General features: G+C 43.5%; 1 protein-coding gene across 1 annotated transcript in view; it reads right to left on the bottom strand.

The window, feature by feature from the left end:
- The window catches only part of SLC27A2 (solute carrier family 27 member 2), a 96,431-nt gene that overhangs the window by 13,457 nt on the left and 56,086 nt on the right, over nt 1-26,888 (bottom strand). The window contains exons 2-4 of the mRNA XM_063925986.1: nt 15,449-15,658; nt 11,862-12,020; nt 3,189-3,313 (exon numbers count right to left, since the gene is read on the bottom strand). Coding sequence (XP_063782056.1) covers nt 3,189-3,313; nt 11,862-12,020; nt 15,449-15,658 — 494 coding nt within the window. The remainder of the gene's footprint in view (nt 1-3,188; nt 3,314-11,861; nt 12,021-15,448; nt 15,659-26,888) is intronic.

The following is a 26,888-nucleotide window of genomic DNA, read 5'->3' as shown; positions in this document are numbered from 1 at the left end:
GCTGTTTGCTACTTGATTCCACTGTATTTATTTTATATGTAGCAAAACATTAACTGTTTTTTGATCAAGTAAAACTTTAATCAATAGTGAATTAATGTTAAAAATATATTAAAATGGCTAAACAGAATAACATTGATATTGTGAATACATACTGTAGCGGAATAGTGTGATTATCTACAGATGTGGACAAATGTTTTGGTAATCTTTACTGAAACAATGTTTCATTCATCCTGAAAATTGAAAATGACAAGCTATTGTCTCATCTATACCCACATGTCTTTCCTATTTCATAGAAAAAAAGCAAAGAAACTGTGAAAACAGATACATTATTGCCTATTCTCCAAATATATTCTAAAATGACCTGGACAGATGGGCTGGCTCCCCTTAGAAAAGATAATACACAATTGGATGGATATTTTAAACTAATTGTTTATTGAATTAGCACACGTTTTCAATCTTCTAATCAGTCATTCAGCCTATTTAAAAGGGGAAACGTAGTCACTCTGCTGTTTGGTATCACTATGTGCACCACACTGAACATGGACCAGAGAAAGCAAAGGAGAAAATTGTCTGAGGAGATCATAAATAAAATTATAGAAAAGCACGTTAAAGGTAAATGGCTACAAGACAATATGCAAGTAGCTTGATGTTACTGTGGCTACAGTTGCGAATATTATTACATAGATGAATTTAGGGATCAGGCCACCTGAAGGCACACTATCCCCCCCTTCCCCTTCACAACTGCCCTCACCCTCTGCAGTTATTGCAGTTTAGCATGGCTGCAGAGCAGGGATGTTTCTAGAGAGGAGGAGGCTCGTGTAAAGGCTCCGTCTGGGGCCCCTCCTCTCTGGCCGGTAGCACTTAGCGCTGTCCCAGAGTTTACAGTGCATGCGCAGATCTCCGGGAAAATGGCACGGAGGACATTTTCCCAGTGATTTCTCTACTGTGCATGCATGAAACACCAGGAAGTGATTCCTGCTGTGCTGCTGCTATGCCGCAGGGCTCCAGAGGGTAAGTGTTAAAAATAATGGGTGCAGGGTGTGGGCCCCCCTGGACCCATTATAAATACGCCGGTGTTGCGGAGTCATCCAGCACCAGTGACAAATGGCTTTGCATAGAGATCATGACCGTGTCACTGCCGGCTCAGGCTTGCCCCTGGTCCCAAGCTATAGTCTCCCAGCAGACAGCACTTAAGTGAGTAGCCCCAAACTCTACCGCACCTCCTGCACACAAATAGATGCCCAAGACCTCCCCCTTCCCTTGTGAGTGCGAAGTAAAAAAAGGATTAGCGTCTCTGATGCAGGAGGCGGGTGGCCCTGCTATGCCACCTCCAGCCGGTGGCACCCATAGGTATGTGTCTAGTGGGAACTCGGCCACTGGTCACAAGAGAATAATTAACTATGGGTTAAACATAATGATAGTGACAGTGATAAAAAAGGAGCCAAGGAAACTTCCAAAGAGAGACAAGCTGAACTTCAAGGCCAAAGTATGTCAGTGGCTGATCACATCATCAAATGCTTTTTGAGAGACAATGTGCTCCAGGGAAGAAGACCCAAGATGACTCCACTTTTGAAGGAAAAAAATCTTAAAAAATCCAAGCTGGAATTTTTTTAAATGCAAAGTGATACAATGCTTCTGTGAGAATGTCCTATGGACAGATGAGTCAATACTGGAGTTTTTTGGCAATTTACATTTGTGCACAGATAAAAAAAGATGTAAATGTAAAACAAAAGAACGCCATAACTACTGTGAAACATGGAGGAGGCTTGGTTATGTTTTGGGCTGCTTTGCTGCATCTGGCATGGGGTGAACTGGGGGCCTTATTCCGGTTGGAGCGCAGTAAGCGATCCAACCGCAAATATTGAGAAAAAGATGCATGCGCATGCGCAGCGTCCGTCCAATCAGGCAGAGGCGGTCGCAGGATGGGAAGGGGGGGATGGGCAACGCTCCGTATCCAGGGAGGAGATTCAGCTTTGTGGGGGCGGTGCGGCGCGAACGAGGGCTGGAGGCTGCCAAACAGGGGCGTGATCAGGGCGGATGCGTGACGTCACATGCAGCTGCCTTAGTTTATGCTACCAAACAGAAATTGTGATACGTTCGCAATTTCTGCTTGTTCAACAGGGGGAGGCTGCGGTCAGCATGCTGGGCGGCCTTGCCCAGTGATGGGCAGCCCCCAGCATGCGCTCCAAAGGATTGCAAATTCTGCTAATTAGCTGAATTTTCAATCCTTACTGAATTAGGCCCTGAATCTGTGCAGGGCACAATGAAATCTTAAGACTATCAAGACTATCGAGTGTCAGGTCATAGGTCCTCCAACCACACAGCTAAAACCACACAAGAATGAATAAGAACAGAACTTTAGAGTACTCTGAAGTGGCCTTCTATGGGCTCTGATCTAAACTCTGTTGAACATCTATGGAAGCAGCTTAAACAGGCAGTCTGTAGAGGGCACCCATCACACCTGAGGCAGCTGAAGCAGTTTGCTCAGGAAGAGTGGGCCACACTAGCTGCTGACAGATGCAGAAGTCTCACTGAGAGCTACAGAAACCGCTTGATTGCAGTGATTGCCTGTAAAGGTTGTGCAACAAAATATTAGCTTAAGGGTCATATGCAATAAGCAGTGAAAAGAGTGAAGAAGTGAGCCAGTGGAGAAGTTGACAGTGCAACCAATCAGCATTGAAGTAACATTTATATTTTGAATATAAATTATATAGAGCAGCTGATTGGTTGACATGGGCAACTTCTCCACTGGATCACTTCTCCACTTTTAACTACTTAGTACATCTCCCCCTAAGTTTCTCAGAATTTTTGCCCATGTCATTTGTTCAATTATTTAAAATATTCTATTGAATGAAAAATGAAATGCATAGTCTGATTTATATTAAATATTGAATAAACAATTATAGATTACAATTACTTTTTTTAACTTTCACGTTTTTTCCGTAAAAAACATGGGATCTTTTTTTTCATGGAAGGTACCTACAAATTTGTCCACGTTTCTACATGTAAAAGGATGGTTTTAGTAGTTAAAATGCAGGGTATAAATTATATAAAAGTATACAAGGTATGCATTATTAAACAAGACTTTATAAGGCGGCTGTGCTGACTGACTTACTTGAGCTGAACAAAAAGTATTTCACATATCTAATCCTATGAAAGGTATACATTGCACCAGACGGTAAAGGTACCTTAGGGACATTGCAGAGGTATCGCAGCACCTCCCCAATGTATTGCACAACAGTCACATTATATTTTCTGCAATCATCCCAAAATTGGCTGGCTGAAAACTTCTTACGCAAGACTATAGTGGCACCTGAGAGCAATGAGAACACACAATGAATGATAAACTCTAAATGAGACAGATTGCATCACAATTAAGCTTATACCTTTATAAATGTCTATAATATTCCTGAGCCAGAGAATTACAAACTAAGGCAAGAGGGGAAACTACATAAACGAGTCTGATTTCAGGGTACTACTAGTCCCATTATTACTGTATGATACGCTCTATTATAATTAAATATATTACTATGTGCACATATATACTGTACATACAAAACTCACATTTATACATACATATACAGTATACATAGATAGATGGAATAAAAGCAGCCATCTTGTAGACTGAATGGAATGAAGCCATATGAACAGAAATAATTGAGAGCGCACCTCATATCAGTCCTACTGCACCTTAGTCATAGATTACCATATTTCCTAGTTTTTGGTTCCTTGAAAGTTTATAAAATGGATTCCCATGGATTCTGCATCAGACCATAAAATGGCTACTACCAATATGTACAAAGGACAAGTGGTTTTATTTGCCTTGGGTGACACATTAAGTAAAAAAAAAAAAAGAACTTTTCCAAAACCATCATTAAATAGTTTGGGATTTGATGCATTATATTAGGTCAAAGTACTTATAGGTCACTTGCAAGGCTGTAACACAAATGTCAATCTTTCAAGTCATTCACGTACAACTTCTACAATTGCAGTGGTGTGGCTCATTAGGTCAACCCTAATTAGGTTGACAGTTAATAGGATGACCCCATATCATACTCGATTACTCTCCCAGAATGTCCGCGAGGCTCCTGAAAATCTGGTGGTGTGCGATCAAGCATCTATGCCCCAGCACCGCCCACCTAGGATTAAACCACGCCCTAAATTGTGCCAAGCTGGCTTCTCCCTCCCGGATGGGGTAACCACAAAGTCGGTAAGTATGCTCCATAATGTCAACATGGTCAAAAGGTCAACAGTGTCATTAGGTCGACATGACAAAAGGTCAACACATGAAAAGACTGACATGGAAAATGGTCAACATAAAAAAGGTAGGCAATATATATATTTTTTTTTGGGTGTCGTTTTTGCTGTCCAAGCACAGGGAACTCCAATAAGTGTACCACTTGCCATGATGCGGCCATAGTGCCATTCTGCGGGCACAGTGCCTTTCTGCGCTCGGCACAGGTTACTATTCCCACGTGTATGAAAAAATGGGGGAAATTAAAAAAAAAAAATGTTTAAAAAAAGTTGTGTTGACCATACTGTGTGTATAGACCATTGTCATGTCGACCATCTGAACCTACCTGTTGACCATAAGTACCATCAACCTTTTGACAATGTGGACCTAATGCATGTCGACCTATTGACTGTCGACTTATAGTCCGGATACCAATTGCAGTGGTGAGAAATTTGCTAGAGCTGGATGGATAAACTGTGCAGTGTTCACTACTAAATGCTGGTAGAGTGCAGGTATGCAATTAATGCAAATTAATTAAAAGAAGTGCTAACTAAATTAACGTAAGGGACTGATTCAGAGATGTAAGTAAACCTGATGGTTGGTGCACATCTCAGTTGGTGGGGCGCCTGCAGTGTCCCCAAGCCGCAGGCTGCTAGTGTTTTGGGGTGAGTGTTGGGTGGAACAGGCCAGCATTCCTGAAAACGAGGGCATGTAGTCCCCTTTTTCTGGGAGTGGCAAGGCCAGGGTTTGTTTCCTAACCCCGGCATAGTGAACAGCCCGGCCATCCTAAGTAGCCCGAGTGTTATTCAGATGGCCGATGCTCATTCAAGTGATGAGAAGCTGTGTCTTCAGACGCAGCAGCGCATCACACAAACATGCAGGAGGTGTGTACTCACGCAGGCCCCTCCTATTCATTAGCATACTTTCGTACAGCAGCTCTGTCCATCCCTGAATCATGCCCTAAATTCATATGTAGACAATGGCTTGGAATCACTTACATAATTGAAGATTTTAACATATAAAAACCATCTTCTTTTGCTGTTATTAAAACTAAAAATTGGTGTTTCTGTGGTTAATATTACGGTAATATGAGCGTTACATATTTAAATACTTTTTGTTTCAATTTTTTTTATTATTCAGATTTTTTCTAATTTGGAGAAAAATTAGAGGGAATGCCCAAATCATCCATTTTATCAATTGTGTTATTGGGATTTTTTTTAAAGTAAAATAATAAGAATTTACTTACCGATAATTCTATTTCTCATAGTCCGTAGTGGATGCTGGGGACTCCGTAAGGACCATGGAGAATAGCGGCTCCGCAGGAGACTGGGCACATCTAAAGAAAGCTTTAGGACTATCTGGTGTGCACTGGCTCCTCCCCCTATGACCCTCCTCCAAGCCTCAGTTAGGATACTGTGCCCGGACGAGCGTACACAATAAGGAAGGATTTTGAATCCCGGGTAAGACTCATACCAGCCACACCAATCACACCATATAACTTGTGATCTAAACCCAGTTAACAGCATGATAACAGAGGAGCCTCTAGAAAAGATGGCTCACTACAGCAATAACCCGATTTTTTGGTAACAATAACTATGTACCAGTATTGCAGACAATCCGCACTTGGGATGGGCGCCCAGCATCCACTACGGACTACGAGAAATAGAATTATCGGTAAGTAAATTCTTATTTTCTCTGACGTCCTAGTGGATGCTGGGGACTCCGTAAGGACCATGGGGATTATACCAAAGCTCCCAAATGGGCGGGAGAGTGCGGATGACTCTGCAGCACCAAATGAGAGAACTCCAGGTCCTCCTCAGCCAGGGTATCAAATTTGTAGAATTTTACAAACGTATTTGCTCCTGACCAAGTAGCTGCTCGGCAAAGTTGTAAAGCCGAGACCCCTCGGGCAGCCGCCCAAGATGAGCCCACCTTCCTTGTGGAATGGGCTTTTACAGATTTTGGCTGTGGCAGGCCTGCCACAGAATGTGCAAGCTGAATTGTACTACAAATCCAACGAGCAATAGTCTGCTTAGAAGCAGGAGCACCCAGGTTGTTGGGTGCATACAGAATAAACAACGAGTCAGATTTTCTGACTCCAGCCGTCCTGGAAACCTATATTTCCAGGGCCCTGACAACGTCTAGCAACTTGGAGTCCTCCAAGTCCGTAGTAGTCGCAGGCACCACAATAGGTTGATTCAGGTGAAACGCTGAAAACCACCTTAGGGAGAAACTGAGGACGAGTCCTCAATTCCGCCCTGTCCGAATGGAAAATCAGATGAGGGCTTTTACAGGATAAAGCCGCCAATTCTGACACGCACCTGGCCCAGGCCAGGGCCAACAGCATGACCACTTTCCATGTGAGATATTTTAACTCCACATATTTAAGTGGTTCAAACCAATGTGGCTTTTGGAACCCAAAACTACATTAAGATCCCAAGGTGCCACTGGAGGCACAAAAGGAGGCTGTATATACAGTACCCCTTTTACAAACGTCTGAACTTCAGGGACTGAAGCTAGTTCTTTTTGGAAGAAAATTGACAGGGCCGAAATTTGAACCTTAATGGACCCCAATTTCAGGCCCATAGACACTCCTGTTTGCAGGAAATGTAGGAATCGACCTAATTGAAAATTCCTCCGTCGGGGCCTTACTGGCCTCGCACCACGCAACATATTTTCGACACATGCGGTGATAATGTTTTGCGGTTATATCCTTCCTGGCTTTGATCAGGATAGGAATGACTTCATCCGGAATGCCTTTCTCCTTCAGGATCCGGCGTTCAACCGCCATGCCGTCAAAGGCAGCCGCGGTAAGTCTTGGAACAGACAGGGTCCTTGCTGGAGCAGGTCCCTTCTTAGAGGTAGAGGGCACGGATCCTCCGTGAGCATCTCTTGAAGTTCCGGTTACCAAGTCCTTCTTGGCCAATCCGGAGCCACGAATATAGTGCTTACTCCTCACCATCTTATGATTCTCAGTACCTTGGGTATGAGAGGCAGAGGAGGGAACACATACACTGACTGGTACACCCACTGTGTTACCAGAGCGTCTACAGCTATTGCCTGAGGGTCCCTTGACCTGGCGCAATACTTGTCGAGTTTTATAAACATGTGGAAGACTTCTGGGTGAAGTCCCCACTCTCCCGGGTGGAGGTCGTGTCTGCTGAGGAAGTCTGCTTCCCAATTGTCCACTCCCGGAATGAATACTGCTGACAGTGCTATCACATGATTTTCCGCCCAGCGAAGAATCCTTGCAGCTTCTGCCATTGCCCTCCTGCTTCTTGTGTCACCCTGTCTGTATACGTGGGTGACTGCCGTGATGTTGTCCGAATGGATCAACTCCGGGTGACCTTGAAGCAGAGGTCTTGCTGAGCTTAGAGCATTGTAAATGGCCCTTAGCTTCAGGATATTTATGTGAAGTGATGTCTCCAGGCTTGACCATAAGCTCTGGAAATCCCTTCCCTGTGTGACTGCTCCCCAGCCTCGCAGGCTGGCATCCGTGGTCACCAGGACCCAGTCCTGAATGTCGAATCTGCGGCCCTCTAGAAGATGAGCACTCTGCAACCACCACAGGCGAGACACCCTTGTGCTTGGTGACAGGGTTATCCGCTGATGCATCTGAAGATGCGACCCGGACCATTTGTCCAGCAGGTCCCACTGGAAAGTTCTTGCGTGGAATCTGCCGAATGGGATTGCTTCGTAGGAAGCCACCATTTTTCCCAGAACCCTTTCATTGATGTACTGAGACTTGGCTCGGTTATAGGAGGTTCCCGACTAGCTCGGATAACTCGCTGACTTTCTCCTCCGGGAGAAACACCTTTTTCTGGACTGTGTCCAGGATCATCCCTAGGAACAGAAGACGAGTCGTCGGAATCAGCTGCGATTTTGGAATATTGAGAATCCAATCGTGCTGCCGCAACACTACCTGAGATAGTGCTACACCAACCTCCAACTGTTCCCTGGATCTTACCCTTATCAGGGAATCGTCCAAGTAAGGGATAACTAAAATTCCCTTCCTTCGAAGGAGTATCATCATTTTGGCCATTACCTTGGTAAAGACCCGGGGTGCCGTGGACCATCCATACGGCAGCGTCTGAAACTGATAGTGACAGTTCTGTACCACAAACCTGAGGTACCCTTGGTGAGAAGGGTAAATTGGGACATGAAGGTAAGCATCCTTGATGTCCCGAGACATCATGTAGTCCCCTTCTTCCAGGTTCGCAATCACTGCTCTGAGTGACTCAATATTGAATTTGAACCTCCGTATGTAAGTGTTCAAGATTTTAGATTTTAGATTTAGAATCGGTCTCACCGAGCCGTCCGGCTTCGGTACCACAACAGTGTGGAATAATACCCCGTTCCCTGTTGCAGGAGGGGTACCTTGATTATCACCTGCTGGGAATACAGCTTGTGAATGGCTTCCAAAACTGCCTCCCTGTCAGAGGGAGACATCGGTAAAGCCGACTTTAGGAAACGGCGAGGGGGAGACTTCTCGAATTCCAATTTGTACCCCTGAGATATCACCTGAAGGATCCAGGGGTCTACTTGCAAGTGAGCCCACTGCGCGCTGAAATTCATTGAGACGGGCCCCCACCGTGCCTGATTCTGCTTGTAAAGCCCCAGCGTCATACTGAGGGCTTGGCAGAGGCGGGAGAGGGCTTCTGTTCCTGGGAACTGGCTGATTTCTGCAGCCTTTTTCCTCTCCCTCTGTTACGGGGCAGAAATGAGGAACCTTTTGTCCGCTTGCCCACGAAAGGACTGCGCCTGATAATACGGCGTCTTCTTATGTTGAGAGGCGACCTGGGGTACAAACGTGGATTTCCCAGCTGTTGCCGTGGCCACCAGGTCTGAAAGACCGACCCCAAATAACTCCTCCCCTTAATAAGGCAATACTTCCAAATGCCGTTTGGAATCCGCATCACCTGACCACTGTCGTGTCCATAACCCTCTACTGGTAGAAATGGACAACGCACTTAGACTTGATGCCAGTCGGCAAATATTCCGCTGTGCATCACGCATATATAGAAATGCATCTTTTAAATGCTCTATAGGCAATAATATACCTTCCCTATCTAGGGTATCAATATTTTCAGTCAGGGAATCCGACCACGCCAACCCAGCACTGCACATCCAGGCTGAGGCGATTGCTGGTCGCAGTATAACACCAGTATGTGTGTAAATACATTTTAGGATACCCTCCTGCTTTCTATCAGCAGGATCCTTAAGGGCGGCCATCTCAGGAGAGGGTAGAGCCCTTGTTCTTACAAGCGTGTGAGCGCTTTATCCACCCTAGGGGGTGTTTCCCAACGCACCCTAACCTCTGGCGGGAAAGGATATAATGCCAATAACATTTTAGAAATTATCAGTTGTTATCGGGGGAAACCCACGCATCATCACACACCTCATTTAATTTCTCAGATTCAGGAAAACTACAGGTAGTTTTTCCTCACCGAACATAATACCCCTTTTTGGTGGTACTCGTATTATCAGAAATGTGTAAACATTTTTCATTGCCTCAATCATGTAACGTGTGGCCCTACTGGAAGTCACATTTGTCTCTTCACCGTCGACACTGGAGTCAGTATCCGTGTCGGCGTCTATATCTGCCATCTGAGGTAACGGGCGCTTTAGAGCCCCTGACGGCCTATGAGACGTCTGGACAGGCACAAGCTGAGTAGCCGGCTGTCTCATGTCAACCACTGTCTTTTATACAGAGCTGACACTGTCACGTAATTCCTTCCAACAGTTCATCCACTTATGTGTCGACCCCCTAGGGGGTGACATCACTATTACAGGCAATCTGCTCCGTCTCCACATCATTTTTCTCCTCATACATGTCGACACAAACGTACCGACACACAGGGAATGCTCTGATAGAGGACAGGACCCCACTAGCCCTTTGGGGAGACAGAGGGAGAGTTTGCCAGCACACACCAGAGCGCTATATATATACAGGGATAACCTTATATAAGTGTTTTTCCCCTTATAGCTGCTGTATTATTTAATACTGCGCGTAATTAGTGCCCCCCTCTCTTTTTTAACCCTTTCTGTAGTGTAGTGACTGCAGGGGAGAGCCAGGGAGCTTCCCTCCAACGGAGCTGTGAGGGAAAATGGCGCCAGTGTGCTGAGGAGATAGGCTCCGCCCCCTTCTCGGCGGCCTTTCTCCCGCTTTTTTAAGGAAAAACTGGCAGGGGTTAAATGCATCCATATAGCCCAGGAGCTATATGTGATGTATTTTTAGCCATCTAAGGTGTTTTTATTGCGTCTCAGGGCGCCCCCCCCAGCGCCCTGCACCCTCAGTGACCGGAGTGTGAAGTGTGCTGAGAGCAATGGCGCACAGCTGCGGTGCTGTGCGCTACCTTATTGAAGACAGGACGTCTTCTGCCGCCGATTTCCCTCTTCTGTCTTCTGGCTCTGTAAGGGGGCCGGCGGCGCGGCTCTGGGACCCATCCATGGCTGGGCCTGTGATCGTCCCTCTGGAGCTAATGTCCAGTAGCCTAAGAAGCCCAATCCACTCTGCACGCAGGTGAGTTCGCTTCTTCTCCCCTTAGTCCCTCGATGCAGTGAGCCTGTTGCCAGCAGGACTCACTGAAAATAAAAAACCTAAACTTAAACTTTTCACTAAGCAGCTCAGGAGAGCCACCTAGTGTGCACCCTTCTCGTTCGGGCACAAAAATCTAACTGAGGCTTGGAGGAGGGTCATAGGGGGAGGAGCCAGTGCACACCAGGTGACCTAAAAGCTTTTACTTTTGTGCCCAGTCTCCTGCGGAGCCGCTATTCCCCATGGTCCTTACGGAGTCCCCAGCATCCACTAGGACGTCAGAGAAATATTTTTTTTTTGTGTTTTTAAACATTTTTAACCCAAAATTGGTGAAATTTGTCCGCTCGCCACGCTTCGGGCTCGGTGTCTCATTCCGCTCCGCTTCGCTCACCACAACTTTAATAAAAGGTAATAGTTTGTGTGACATGGATAGTAAATGAGGCAAAAGTTGTAAAAAACTGAAAAATCAAACATTTTTTTGTGTCTGACTTTTGACTGTCTGACTTTTGACCCTGTCTGACTTTTGACTGTCTGACTTTTGACCCTGTCTAACTTTTGACTGTCTGACTTTTGACCCTGTCTGACTTTTGACCTTGTCTGACTTTTGACCGTCGACCATATAGTGTCTAACTAATGACTGTCTATCTTTTAACTATCTGTCTATAGACAGGAACCCGATACTTATTGTGTCTACACTGCTTATCATTCCTCTTAGTTCCAAATCTAACCCTGTGCTTCGCATGATAAGATCTAGTGTATGTTTCAAACACACAAGTTATACAAAACAGAAAACACACACTTATGACAATAGTTAATTACAAATAAAAATTCCCCAAACCATTGGTTTTGTGCCTAAATAGCATTGAAAGTCCATTATTCTCTGTATGGATACCAATTTCTTCTAGATACTAAATATTTCTAAATGCAGTTTAGAGATACAAAAACAATCAATCCATTAAACATGTTAGCCAATTAGTATTTTTTATTTATTTTTAGAAACTTCATGGGTTGGCACCCCAGCACAGAGTACTATGCTCAAATAGATTTACTAGCTTGTTTCACTTAGAACTATTGCAGTAAAAATATTACCTTTAAGTATACATCCATGAACTCCTATCAACAGAGCTGAGCTGTGGTACAATGGAAGGGTAATGTACACAATATCTCGGGGCCTGACGCTGCATAATTCAAACATGCCACTAGCCAACAAAAGGCGTTTATGATTTATAACAGCTGCTTTTGGAAGTCCTGTTGAGACATAACAATCAAGGATATTTTTATAATAACTACTACTACTTACTACTACTACTGTTATAAATGTGTTTTATAAAACGTGATCATTCATAACCTATAAAATGTATCAAATATAGCAATCACACAAATCTGTTTTGGAGAAATAAAATAGCTAAGGGGGAAATATATCAAGCCTTCTAAAGAGGGCAATTGTAGATATTGCCATATCAACCAATGTACTAGATAAATGTCAGCTAGAAGCTGATTGCATGCTATTGGGAACTCTTTCAGTTGTTCTCTTTAGAAGACTTGATACATCTCCCCCTTGGCCTTATAGAAGTAAACGTAGTGACCATTCCATCAATTTTTAAGTAATTAATTTTCCACAATTCGTGTTTTATATTGTGATGAGGAGCACACTGGCACAGTTGTGTGGAGCAGAGGGGACAGAGTAATGAAGGAGCGGAGGGTGAGATGAGGCAGAGCAGTGGGTGAAGAGGTTGAGGTGACCCAGGTCCATTATACTAGTAGTATATATTTAGCAATCTCTGGGTAGGGTTACATTTATAGGAATGCCCATTAGTATACCCCCCCACCCACCCCCCAGTAATGGCAGTTCCAACAATACATTCCACACTGTAAACTTTAGTTTATTCTGTTAACCCACAAAGCAAGGCACTGTATGCTATGAGGCTGATGATGGGAGTGCACCTAAAGAAGCCTTACGGCATAACTGCCCACTTTTATGATGTTGCCACCCTATAATGACTATTAGCTTTTGAAGTTACTATTTGTGACTGTCTTCCATCTATTGGTACTCACTTATTTGGACATACCAGTGGCCCACTAGAACATCTTGATTTTCCCTGAACACAACTGGCCTGTGTTTTATATGATCTCTATGTATGTTTGTAATTGCATTATCATTGATATTTCCATATTAAATATTACACACTTTTAATGCACTTTTAAGTCAAATGCGAAATTATTTTAATGTTGTTTAGACTTCCTTAGTGCTGTATAAACCCGTTTTTATTACTTGTTTATATCCTTTTAGAGGCTATACCCTCCTCTATATAGCTGCTATACAACTCATCTGACAGCTTCTATCAGATAAAATCTTTAGCAATCCTCCATATTTTATGTATTGTACCATTCTCTAAAAATGATATAATGAAGCAGAGAGAAATAAAAATGTCTAATAGTCCTTAATTGGTATTAACCCAAATCGGATAACAAAGGCAACTTCAGTATTCTAAAGAGTGAAGATCAACCAATTTATTGGGAGGAAACAGCTTTCTTGACCATATTATTACTTTAGGATATTTCCACATTTTCTTCCACTTAATAATGAATTATGTAACAAGTGCTCATCTTACATTCGGTTTCACCTCTTCAGCACAGTTAACAATAATCGAAATGTAAATAAAAAAAACATATATATTTCTGTAAAATAACAGATCCGGTGGAGGGGGATCGATCTATCTATCTATCTATCTATCTATCTATCTATCTATCTATCTATCTATCTATCTATCTATCTATCTAAACTTGCAAAACTCCCGGCACTCGTCTGGAACTGAGTGAAATGCTGCGGTGCCTTCCCAGGGGAACAAATCCTCCATAGAGTATGTGGAATGAAGGCGGCACTCAGACAGGCTTAATTAATAGTGAAGCAAAGTCAGCTTTATTCGACCGACATGTTTCCTGAGGAAGGGGTTGAGCCCCGAAACATGTCGGTCGAATAAAGCTGACTTTGCTTCACTATTAATTAAGCCTGTCTGAGTGCCGCCTTCATTCCACATATCTATCTATCTATCTATCTGTCTGTCTGTCTGTCTGTCTGTCTGTCTGTCTATCTATCTATCTATCTATCTATCTATCTATCTATCTATCTATCCCACTCTCTGCAATGCCTTTGTTTTGTGCGCAGCAGCTCTATTTTTAAGTATGGTTCTCTAGGATTCACAATATCTAAAATCTAGGAAAAGTAGGTTATAAAGGTCTATTTACTAAGCCTTTGAGAAAGATAAAGTAGATGGAGATAAAGTACCAGCCAATCAGCTTGATAACTGCCATGTCACAGGCTGAGTTTGAAAAATGACAGTTAGGATCTGATTGGCTGGTACTTTATCTCAGTCCACTTTATCTCTTTCCAAGACATAGTAAATAGACCCCAAAGACAGAACACAAATATTATAATACAGGGCTGGCCAACCAGACAGAGAATGTGAGGTATATTTACTAAAGGTCGATCTTCATCGATTTTCATTGATTACAAATTGATAGAAATCAATCTAAATGTTGTGCTTCCAGGGCTAAAGAACACATTTACTAACATTTAAAAATGAATATATAACAAAAAATAATCTGTTAGAAAAAATGTATTTCAGCCCCCGAAACCCAACATCGATTTAGGTCACTTTGGAATCATTAAAAATACATGAATTTTAGTAAATAAACTCCTAACAGTCTAGAAATAGCTATAAATTCTTGGAAAGAGCCATGCCCATCAGACATCTCCACATGCCTCTTACATGCCCCCTCATAATGCCATACTGTCCCCTCTGCATGCCCATAGTAACATAGTCCATGACGGGGTGTGTGTGCATCCCAGGGACGTGCAGTCAGGGGAGGCAGTCATCCTGAAGAGCGCATGTGATGTAGAAGTTGGCTGCTCCTGGCCATCTTACTATGTACTTCCTGGAGCATCTGCAACTGGGACCCACATATACAAGTTTAAAGGGCCACCAGCGGCTCAAGAGCAAGGAACAGTCCACCACTGATCAAATATATGCATGAGCAATAAAGCAAGAAAGTACCTATCAGATTCAGGAGCAGTATAGTGGCTAGCTAGTACTGGCAAGTGTCATCAACAGTATTTGCAACAGTCTGCAGTCACTCACAGTTGGTATGGCTTTAAAAGCCTATATGCGCCACTGTGCAGGTCTGCATCTGCCCTTACTCTACCTGGCCTGCTCATTCAGTACCCATCCCACCTTGCCAGCCATACTGGGGCCTGAGGACCGTTGTCTATTTTACACTGTTCAAACTGGCATAAATCCAACTCTTCACAGCCCATTACTAGTGGTTTTTATTTTACTCTTTTTTTTCTGTGCAAAATATCATCTATGTGTAACATATACAAGAGCTTGTTATAACTAAAGATATTGGAGGCAGTCTATTGCTAGAGGAAAGGTTTTTTTCTGTTTTGTAGAAAATTAAATCCTGCGCTAAAATGAGTTAGAGATTTGGAGGTTTATTATCGGCAGCTTTGATCACTAAATTTAAAACGTCAATAGTAATAAATGCTCGATCATGCTTGTTTCACATTTATTGCTATTTTAATCTAGCGGTCAAAGCTGCTGATGGTCGGTGGATTCGAAAACCTTGAGTTTAGTAAATAGAGCCTTTAATCAGAGTCAGCTCAGATCTTTATTTACCTGTGGTTCCAGATGTGTAGATGTACATTGCAAGAGAGTCTCCACTGATAAATGACCTTAAAGATTTTGGAACGGAGTCACATGATGCAGCTTTAACTTTGTCCAGGAAGGTTTCAGCCCCCTCGCCAATGGGCGTTTCCGTTAAATAAAATACATTCACATTGTCTTTATGGAGTTCTGGCATAACTTCCTCTATGGCATCCTTCATCTCTTAAAAAAAGAAAAAAAAGAAAAAAACAAAGCACACAATAAATGTAAAAACATTCAATTCTAATTTTGAAACAAAATAAAAAAAATTCTATACATGGCTGATGTTTTTCATGTGATCATTTTCCATTTAGAATAAAGCACATTACAGAAAGAAAGACATCAGGTGACAAACAGAAATTATAGTTTGTACTGAAATTTGCATATTGATTTAATGAAAGATAAATCATACAAGGTGAGCAAACAGATCTACAGCTTTATAAATTGCTACTTTTATCCCAGAGAAATTTCTGCCCCCAATACGGGGGGACTTGGATGGCGTTTGTAAGCTATACTGTAAGTAAGATCAGAACCGTAACCAGCAGTTGGCCAGTATGGCGTCAAAAAGAAGATTAGATTATACCTCCATCTTGTCCTGGCCTGAACAACCTCTAGTTATCACCCTCTGACTAGCTAGGGGCGCCCCTTGGTTCTGCTTCCGTTATCAGTCACCTCCATCTTTCACAAGTATACGTCACTCTGCCTGCAGGGCAGGAAGAGCTCTGGAAGGCTGCTGGAATATGCTGGTCTGTGTACCAGTACCGTAGCTGCAGCATGCAGCAGTAAGAGACAGTCACAAGCTCAACACATCGCAGCACCCTGAGCCGGCCTCGAAATGGTAGTAATGATGTTGGAGATCCTGTCTACTTACATTTGATAATCACCACTGCGTCTGCCATCTATCCAGGCTTACCGCAGCACTCCATATAAAAAAATGCAAGATATACCCAAAAACCATGACTACCCTAGAGCAGTTGATTTGCCAATTCCCCTGGACCCTGAATACATCCAAGGGTATATTTGCAGGACATTGCTTGTTAGGATCTAAGTCTGGATAAATAACTTGTGTGCTTTCCAATCTGTATACAGACAGATCAAAAAGAACAAAAAAATGTTTGTTTGTTTTCTGGGCGGGGCAAGACCTTCACTTTGCCAGGTGTGCCCGGACCACTAGAAACAGAACTGACTAAAGGTACACAAATGTATACTTTGGAAATAAAGGGACAGCTTCAACTAATTGCACAGTGCCGACCCAATGTGGTCTGCACGTTGGCACTTACGGTAGAGCCGCCTTTGTTTCTGTTCGCACCTAGTAAGGTTGTGAGCAGAAACAAATGAAGAAACTCTTTCAATGATAACTGCAATCGACACTAAATTCTCATAAACGCACAATCCAAAAACTTACTGCAGTAAAGGTCCAATTTATCAAAGAAACTTTTACTGCAAAATTACTCACAATGGGGTATAATTTTGAAGGTGTGAGGTTTTTTTTATAAGTGGAGATGTTGCCAATAGCAACCAATCTAATTGTAGCAATAATCTTCAAGAAGCAGCTAGATAAATGTGAAGTGGAATCTTGACTGGTTGCTATGGGCAACATCTCTACTTCTGAACAACTCACACCTTAGTAAACATACCCCAATGACTCTGAAGCAATTTACCAAGCTTTTTTGGAGATTGACCATGTTAGCAAATGCTATCTTTGCAATCACATTGTAACAGATGGACTAAATGTTTACTTTTTTTTTTTCGGAGAGGTATCTGAAGTTACTCTCTCCGTGACCCCACTTGCTCATGTGCGATCTGACGGCCGTGCATGCACACAATCTTAGCTGGGTCCGAACACAGAACAAGCAATCACTTCACTCTTTAGCCACTGCTGGGAGGCATCTGCTATAATAAATACATCACCAAAAGATAATTCCCCTCGGTGGTGCTAATATAAATGTGCAGGTGCAAAACAATGTTCTTATATCCAATCAGATATTGAAAACAAATACAAAAAAATTATATATTTTAGCAGCTAGGTCCAAAGGTGAATAGTGAACTAATCCAGCATACAAAGAAACCTAAAGCAAAATAAATATTGTGGATTTGCATTTATACAAGATAATCAGTAGAAAACACTGGTAAGGCAGAAACATTGTCAGGACATGCTGCTTGAAATTATTATCATCAGAGTTCCAACTCTGACAGTGGGTTTAAAAACTCCAGCGATAGATACTGAAGTGCGCAACTACAAGTCCCAGGATATACATTTAAGAACACACAGTATTGGACCAACACTTGTGGGAAAGTCAATTACCAGATACTCCAGCTGTTGTTCCCAAGTCGGGCACATGTGCAGGTGGCCACCTGGCATACTGATCTCCGACAAATGTAACTGAGCAAATGTAATACAGTAATACTGGCCACACACTGCAATACCTGCAGCAATATTGGGCAATTTCTGTGCGGGGTCCCAAAACAAACCCCATGCCTGATCATATTATTGCTGACAAATTTGTAATCACTAATAGACATGTTGGAAAAAGCGCAGAGATGATAACTATAGATGACCTATAAATGTTTGTGTGTAGTCCAGAGGTTCCCAAATGGGGATCCTCAAAGCACCCTTACGATCCAAGTTTTAACTATAACCATGCTTGGCCACAGGTGACTTAACCATCTGTGCTGAGCTATGAATATCTTTAAAACCTGGACCATTAGGGTGCCTTGAGGACCGAATTTGTGAACCTTTGGTGTAGACATCTTCTGACTGCAGTGATGAAGAGGTATGGATGCTTGGACATATCTCAGCAGATATTCCCATTTTCCAAGGCTTGTACCAGGCGAGGTAAGCATTAGCCACCTATACAATCTCTGTCCTCATTGGGTGGCCACTTGAAAAAAACATACTGCAGAAGCACCATCTGTAAATTTCAATGTTTACCATAGGTTGTGTTTGAGTTCATGTTTTATTTAGTATGAATACTGTATCTATGTTTTCTTTTGATTACCTTTTCTTCTCTCCTCTTCTCTTATTTGTTGTTTTCCCTTTTATTTTTTTCTTATAAATCTTATCTTACTTTCCGGTGAACTTTGCTTATTATTAAATTCTTTGTAACATTCCCCACGTATGACTGATGTAATCTGTAGTTGGAAGCAAATGTTATACTGGCAGGCAAACCTGGCATGTAGATGAAGGAAGTGGGCAACCTTGAAACAATGCATTGGTAGCAATTAGAAAATAAAACCGTGAGGAAATATTTCTTTGTCCCTATAAATGTTCCTAGCTTTCTAATAAATGACCTGTTAAGACTTTTTTTTAAAAATTTGCGAGTGCCCTCCTATACTCTGTGCATATTATTTATTTATATATATATATATATATATATATATATATACATACACACATACATATACATATACACACACATACACGTATACACACACTAAATGCCCAAACTGTCATCAAGTCTCATCTCATCAAGCTTAGCAAAACAGACATTTCCTGGGGGTTTAAAATACACAGGCTACAAACCTGGGACACACAAATCTCCCGTTTATCACTTTACCAATGTTTCTATCACTATATATATATATATATAAATAAAACTAAACAACAATAACCCAAACTCGCGCTATATAGGATTTGGCAGCACCTCATATGAAAATCTCCCTGCTAGTGGGAGATATATAAAGATAATGGATAAAAGTATTCAGAGGGCGCACTATGACTTCAACTCCAAATATTTGAAACCAGCATGAACCGAATAGCAATATTTTTTAATACAACATTAAAAACATTAAAATCATACAGAAGTATAATAGTTCATAAGCACATTATTCGTTTGTACATGTGTGACACTTCATAAATACTATCATAAACCCAACGCGTTTCGTCCTATAAGGACTTCATCAGGGGTACAGTTCGTAGTATGGATACTGTTTCGGGTGGGTCCCGTGTAACCATAAGGTTTATTATTAGTGATAACCGTATTCCACTGTTAATAAAGGTATTTGATGTGTGGTACTATTAAATGATACTCAAACATCAAAGGTCTTCCATGTAGAGTATGGTGGAGATATATTTGAGTTCAGAAAGTGCCCATAGCCAATAATGAACTGTCTTCAATGGTTTGGGGGAGATCAGATAGAATATAGTAAGATCCTGGACCTAGTGACTGCCTTCTCTCCTCAATTTCAAGACTATATATATTAGAGATGAGCGCCTGAAATTTTTCGGGTTTTGTGTTTTGGTTTTGGGTTCGGTTCCGCGGCCGTGTTTTGGGTTCGAACGCGTTTTGGCAAAACCTCACCGAATTTTTTTTGTCGGATTCGGGTGTGTTTTGGATTCGGGTGTTTTTTTCAAAAAACACTAAAAAACAGCTTAAATCATAGAATTTGGGGGTCATTTTGATCCCAAAGTATTATTAACCTCAAAAACCATAATTTACACTCATTTTCAGTCTATTCTGAATACCTCACACCTCACAATATTATTTTTAGTCCTAAAATTTGCACCGAGGTCGCTGTGTGAGTAAGATAAGCGACCCTAGTGGCCGACACAAACACCGGGCCCATCTAGGAGTGGCACTGCAGTGTCACGCAGGATGTCCCTTCCAAAAAACCCTCCCCAAACAGCACATGACGCAAAGAAAAAAAGAGGCGCAATGAGGTAGCTGTGTGAGTAAGATTAGCGACCCTAGTGGCCGACACAAACACCGGGCCCATCTAGGAGTGGCACTGCAGTGTCACGCAGGATGTCCCTTCCAAAAAACCCTCCCCAAACAGCACATGACGCAAAGAAAAAGAGGCGCAATGAGGTAGCTGACTGTGTGAGTAAGATTAGCGACCCTAGTGGCCGACACAAACACCGGGCCCATTTAGGAGTGGCACTGCAGTGTCACGCAGGATGTCCCTTCCAAAAAACCCTCCCCAATCAGCACATGATGCAAAGAAAAAGAAAAGAAAAAAGAGGTGCAAGATGGAATTGTCCTTGGGCCCTCCCACCCACCCTTATGTTGTATAAACAAAACAGGACATGCACACTTTAACCAACCCATCATTTCAGTGACAGGGTCTGCCACACGACTGTGACTGATATGACGGGTTGGTTTGGACCCCCCCCAAAAAAGAAGCAATTAATCTCTCCTTGCACAAACTGGCTCTACAGAGGCAAGATGTCCACCTCATCATCACCCTCCGATATATCACCGTGTACATCCCCCTCCTCACAGATTATCAATTCGTCCCCACTGGAATCCACCATCTCAGCTCCCTGTGTACTTTGTGGAGGCAATTGCTGCTGGTCAATGTCTCCGCGGAGGAATTGATTATAATTCATTTTAATGAACATCATCTTCTCCACATTTTCTGGATGTAACCTCGTACGCCGATTGCTGACAAGGTGAGCGGCGGCACTAAACACTCTTTCGGAGTACACACTTGTGGGAGGGCAACTTAGGTAGAATAAAGCCAGTTTGTGCAAGGGCCTCCAAATTGCCTCTTTTTCCTGCCAGTATAAGTACGGACTGTGTGACGTGCCTACTTGGATGCGGTCACTCATATAATCCTCCACCATTCTATCAATGTTGAGACAACCGACACAATTGGACTCTCCTTGTGGATTTGGGATTTCGAAGAATGCACAGTTCTTTGCTGTGCTGCTTTTGCCAGCTTGAGTCTTTTCATTTTTCTAGCGAGAGGCTGAGTGCTTCCATCCTCATGTGAAGCTGAACCACTAGCCATGAACATAGGCCAGGGCCTCAGCCGTTCCTTGCCACTCCGTGTCGTAAATGGCATATTGGCAAGTTTACGCTTCTCCTCCGACAATTTTATTTTAGGTTTTGGAGTCCTTTTTTTTCTGATATTTGGTGTTTTGGATTTGACATGCTCTGTACTATGACATTGGGCATCAGCCTTGGCAGACGACGTTGCTGGCATTTCATCGTCTCGGCCATGACTAGTGGCAGCAGCTTCAGCACGAGGTGGAAGTGGATCTTGATCTTTCCCTAATTTTGGAACCTCAACATTTTTGTTCTCCATATTTTAATAGGCACAACTAAAAGGCACCTCAGGTAAACAATGGAGATGGATACTAGTATACAATTATGGACTGCCTGCCGAGTGCAGACACAGAGGTAGCCACAGCCGTGAACTACCGTACTGTACTGTGTCTGCTGCTAATATAGACTGGTTGATAAAGAGATGTCTATGTAACTATGTATGTATAAAGAAGAAAGAAAAAAAAACCACGGTTAGGTGGTATACAATTATGGACGGACTGCCTGCCGAGTGCAGACACAGAGGTAGCCACAGCCGTGAACTACCGTACTGTACTGTGTCTGCTGCTAATATAGACTGGTTGATAAAGAGATGTCGTAGTAGTATGTATGTATAAAGAAGAAAAAAAAACCACGGTTAGGTGGTATACAATTATGGACGGACTGCCTGCCGAGTGCAGACACAGAGGTAGCCACAGCCGTGAACTACCGTACTGTGTCTGCTGCGACTGGATGATAAATGATATAAAAAATATATATATATCACTACTGCAGCCGGACAGGTATATATTATATATTATATAATGACGGACCTGCTGGACACTGTCTGTCAGCAGAATGAGTTTTATTTTTATAGAATAAAAAAAACAACAACACACAAGTGAAGTCACACGACGAGTGTTTAACTTTTTCAGGCAATCACAATATAAGTATACTACTAACTATACTGGTGGTCAGTGTGGTCAGTCACACTGGCAGTGGCACTCCTGCAGCAAAAGTGTGCACTGTTTAATTTTAATATAATATTATGTACTCCTGGCTCCTGCTATAACCTATAACTGGCACTGCAGTGCTCCCCAGTCTCCCCCACAATTATAAGCTGTGTGAGCTGAGCAGTCAGACAGATATATAATATATATAGATGATGCAGCACACTGGGCTGAGCCTGAGCAGTGCACACAGATATGGTATGTGACTGAGTCACTGTGTGTATCGCTTTTTTCAGGCAGAGAACGGATATATTAAATAAACTGCACTGTCTGGTGGTCACTCACTATATAATATTATGTACTCCTGGCTCCTGCTATAACCTATAACTGGCACTGCAGTGCTCCCCAGTCTCCCCCACAATTATAAGCTGTGTGAGCTGAGCAGTCAGACAGATATATAATATATATAGATGATGCAGCACACTGGGCTGAGCCTGAGCAGTGCACACAGATATGGTATGTGACTGAGTCACTGTGTGTATCGCTTTTTTCAGGCAGAGAACGGATATATTAAATAAACTGCACTGTCTGGTGGTCACTCACTATATAATATTATGTACTCCTGGCTCCTGCTATAACCTATAACTGGCACTGCAGTGCTCCCCAGTCTCCCCCACAATTATAAGCTGTGTGAGCTGAGCAGTCAGACAGATATATAATATATATAGATGATGCAGCACACTGGGCTGAGCCTGAGCAGTGCACACAGATATGGTATGTGACTGAGTCACTGTGTGTATCGCTTTTTTTAGGCAGAGAACGGATATATTAAATAAACTGCACTGTCTGGTGGTCACTCACTAGTAAACTCTCTGCACTCTCTACACTTCTACAGTACTCCTCCTAGTCCTAAACTCCAGTAAATCTCTCTCTCTTATAATCTAAATGGAGAGGACGCCAGCCACGTCCTCTCCCTATCAATCTCAATGCACGTGTGAAAATGGCCGCGACGCGCGGCTCCTTATATAGAATCCGAGTCTCGCGATAGAATCCGAGCCTCGCGAGAATCCGACAGCGTGATGATGACGTTCGGGCGCGCTCGGGTTAACCGAGCAAGGCGGGAAGATCCGAGTCGCTCGGACCCGTGTAAAAAAACATGAAGTTCGGGCGGGTTCGAATTCCGAGGAACCGAACCCGCTCATCTCTAATATATATATACACAGTATATATATAGATCGCACAGGTTCTATTCCCACTCTATGGGTGCAGAATAGTGGGAATAATCCCTTCTAGTCGGCATGTCGACTGTCGTTAGGAATGCCGGGGGAGTTATCGTGGCCGTCGGTCTCCTGTCGGTCACATAACTACATCCCTAATTGTCCAGTACAAGATATTGCAGTTCTGCTATATTTAGATCACGCAGTATTTGCTAAAAAAATGAATACTTTTGGCCACCCTTGGGTGTAACCTCGCATCATCGTAGTCGACACTGGAATCAGACTCCGTGTCGGTATCAGTGTCTGCTACTTGGGACAGTGGGCGTTTCTGAGACCCAGAAGGGCCCTGTGACAGTTAAAGCCATGGATTGACTCCCTGCTTTATCTCTGGACTCTGCTTTGTCCAACCTCTTATGTAATAAAGCCACATTTGCATTTAAAACATTCCACATATCCAACCAGTCAGGTGTCGGCGTTGCCGACGGAGACACCACAATCATCTACTCCACCTCCTCCCTAGAAGAGCCTTCTACTTCAGACATGCCGACACACACGTACCGACACCCCCACACACTCAGGGAAATTTCTATCTGGAGACAGTTCCCCAATAAGGCCCTTTGGAGAGACAGAGAGAGAGTATGCCAGCACACACCCAGCGCCAACTGACACTGGAAACAATTCCCAGATAAACAGCGCTTTTATATATATATATGACAATATACACTCACTGCACCAATTATAAGTGCCCCCCCCTCCCCCTCTTTTTGCCCTCTGTCACTGTGTTCAGCAGGGGAGAGTCCGGGGAGCCAGCGTCTCTGCAGTGTACTGTGGAGAAAATGGCGCTGGTTAGTGCTGTGGTACCAAGCTCCGCCCCCTCAGCGTGGGCTTCGGTCCGGCTCAAATCTACAAACACTGGCGGGGGATTGTATATCTACTGCCTCCGCAGCCTATATAATATAGTAGCCAGTCCTAGAGGTTTATTATTGCTGCCCAGGGCGCCCCCCCTGCTCCCTGCACCCATCCGTGCCTGCAGTGTGTGTTGTGTGTGGGAGCAATGGCTCAGAGAAGAACTGAAGTCTTCTGCCGCCTTTGAAGTCTTCTTTCTTCTAATACTCACCCGGCTTCTATCTTCCGGCTCTGCGAGGAGGACGGCGGCGCGGCTCCGAGACGAACGGCTAGGGTGAGATCTGCGTTCCGACCCTCTGGAGCTAATGGTGTCCAGTAGCCTAAGAAGCAGAAACTATCACTTAAGTAGGTCTGCTTCTCTCTCCTCAGTCCCACGATGCAGGGAGCCTGTTGCCAGCAGTGCTCCCTGAAAATAAAAAACCTAACAAAATTATTTTTTTTTTTCAGAGAAACTCAGGAGAGCTCCCCTGTAATGCACCCAGTCTCCTCTGGGCACAGGATCTAACTGAGGTCTGGAGGAGGGGCATAGAGGGAGGAGCCAGTGCACACCCATTCTAAAGTTCTTTATAGTGCCCATGTCTCCTGCGGAGACCGTCTATACCCCATGGTCCTTACGGAGTCCCCAGCATCCTCTAGGACGTAAGAGAAATCCCTGATTAGTGCTGGTCCCTTTGTCTCAGTTTTTCTCCTGCAGTATAAATCTGGAAAGCATAAAGAAAATCGGAAGTACTTCCCAACTCGTATTCCACTTACACCCTAATGAAGATTAGGACAAACTGGTCAGAGACGGCTAAGCTGGTGAGGCACATGTAGTTCCCCGATGCTAGAACGATGAATCGGGTGGATGGTGTAATCCTGCAAGAGTGCGATCAGGAGACCTGGAAGTGCGGATACTGTGGAAGCCGGTTAGCACTGGTGTTTAAGTATACATGCGTGCAAATCATGCACTTATCTAACATGTTTTTTTTCTCATCAAAAACTGTATAAAGCTACTTCTTGAATGAACAGTAGTCAGCAGCAGGGTTGAACATTCCTAAGAATCGCCCATCTCTGCTGCTGCAATGCTGTTTGGGAGCGGGTGGAGGCACAGCAGGGGGCTCGGAGTAGACTGTGGGCGATCCTATAAGCATCACTGATCACAGTATGGGTGGCCAGATCACAGTCTGGGACAAACACCCGCAGCTGCCCTGAGCTCGGGCTGCAGAAAGACTGTCTTCCTGCACCCATGGGCTGGCAATCCATTTTGGATAACCCCCTTTCTGTAGCCTGGCCGACAGGAGGGGTTGAGGAGAGATTGTTGCAGCAACTGAGGGACCAGCCAGGTGGGCTGAGCCCAGTAGCTGCCAGATGATTAGCTTCCTTCAGCCCCCGGCAGGTTTCTCTGACAGGGTCTCATCTGATAGGTATCAGTCAAGTGGTTATGGCAGTTCACACTTTGGATTATTTATTTGATAGTCATTCATTAAATGCATTTATTATTTTCTGGGTAGTCATTGTTTTGTATTAACTATACCTCTGATACACAGTTGAACCAAAAAAAGAGACTTTGAGACTTACATTCAACTTGCAGATTTTTTTTGACCAAAGTTGCATTTTTTAGTGCGCACATTTTTCCAACCCACCTCCTTTCAGAATCAGAATCAGCTTTATTGGCCAGGTGTATTCTCGTACACTAGGAATTTTTTGCGGTACAATGCATCACCAAGCAGCAACATGAAGGGGGAATACGTAGCATAAGAAGGGGGGAAAACGTAGCATACATTGCAAACATTACACGTATGCGTTCATGCTGCACATTGCAACTGTACGATAGACTCGACATATTATACATGTTAGACTTTTAATATATTGTTCAGCTGGTGAACAGCTAGCGGGAAGACGCTTTTAATGGATCTGGTCGACTTCCGGGAATGGACCTGTAGCATCTGCCTGATGGAAGCGGTTCAAACAGTTTGTGACCGGGGTACTGCATATCTGCCACGATTTTTTCCGCTCGCTTCCTGACACTTGACTGGTATAATTCCTGGACAGGAAGGAGGTCAGCCCCAACGATCTTCTCAGCTGTCCTCACCACCCTTTGCAGCCTCCGTCTGTCACTCTCATTGGCAGCTTGATACCAGACTGATCGAGGAACATAGGACCGATTCTACGATCGCTGTGTAGAAGATGAGCAGCAGCTTCTGCGGGATGTTGAATTTCCTGAGTTGCCTCAGAAAGAACATCCACTGCTGGGCCTTTACGACAGTGCTTACGTTGGGTCCCCATTTGAGGTCTCGGGAAATTTTTGACTCTAGGAATTTGAAGGAGTCGACCCACGAAACCACGCTGTCGGCTATTACGAGTGGTTGCATGGCACTGGGTTTCCTTCTGAATTCCACCACCATCTGAACTGTTTTGAGGGGATTTAGGTCAAGGTTGTTCCTGCCGCACCACTTCATTAGCCTTTGCACTTCGCATCTGTATGCAGATTCATCTTCGTCCTTGATTAAGCCGATGACGGTGGTGTCATCTGCAAATTTTATAATTTTTACTGATTGCTCAGCTGAGGTGCAGTCGTTGGTATATAGAGAGAAGAGCAGGGAGGAGAGGACAC

Source organism: Pseudophryne corroboree, chromosome 6, assembly GCF_028390025.1.
Source record: "Pseudophryne corroboree isolate aPseCor3 chromosome 6, aPseCor3.hap2, whole genome shotgun sequence".
NCBI lineage: Eukaryota > Metazoa > Chordata > Amphibia > Anura > Myobatrachidae > Pseudophryne > Pseudophryne corroboree.
This window is presented reverse-complemented; position numbering and strand designations above follow the sequence as displayed.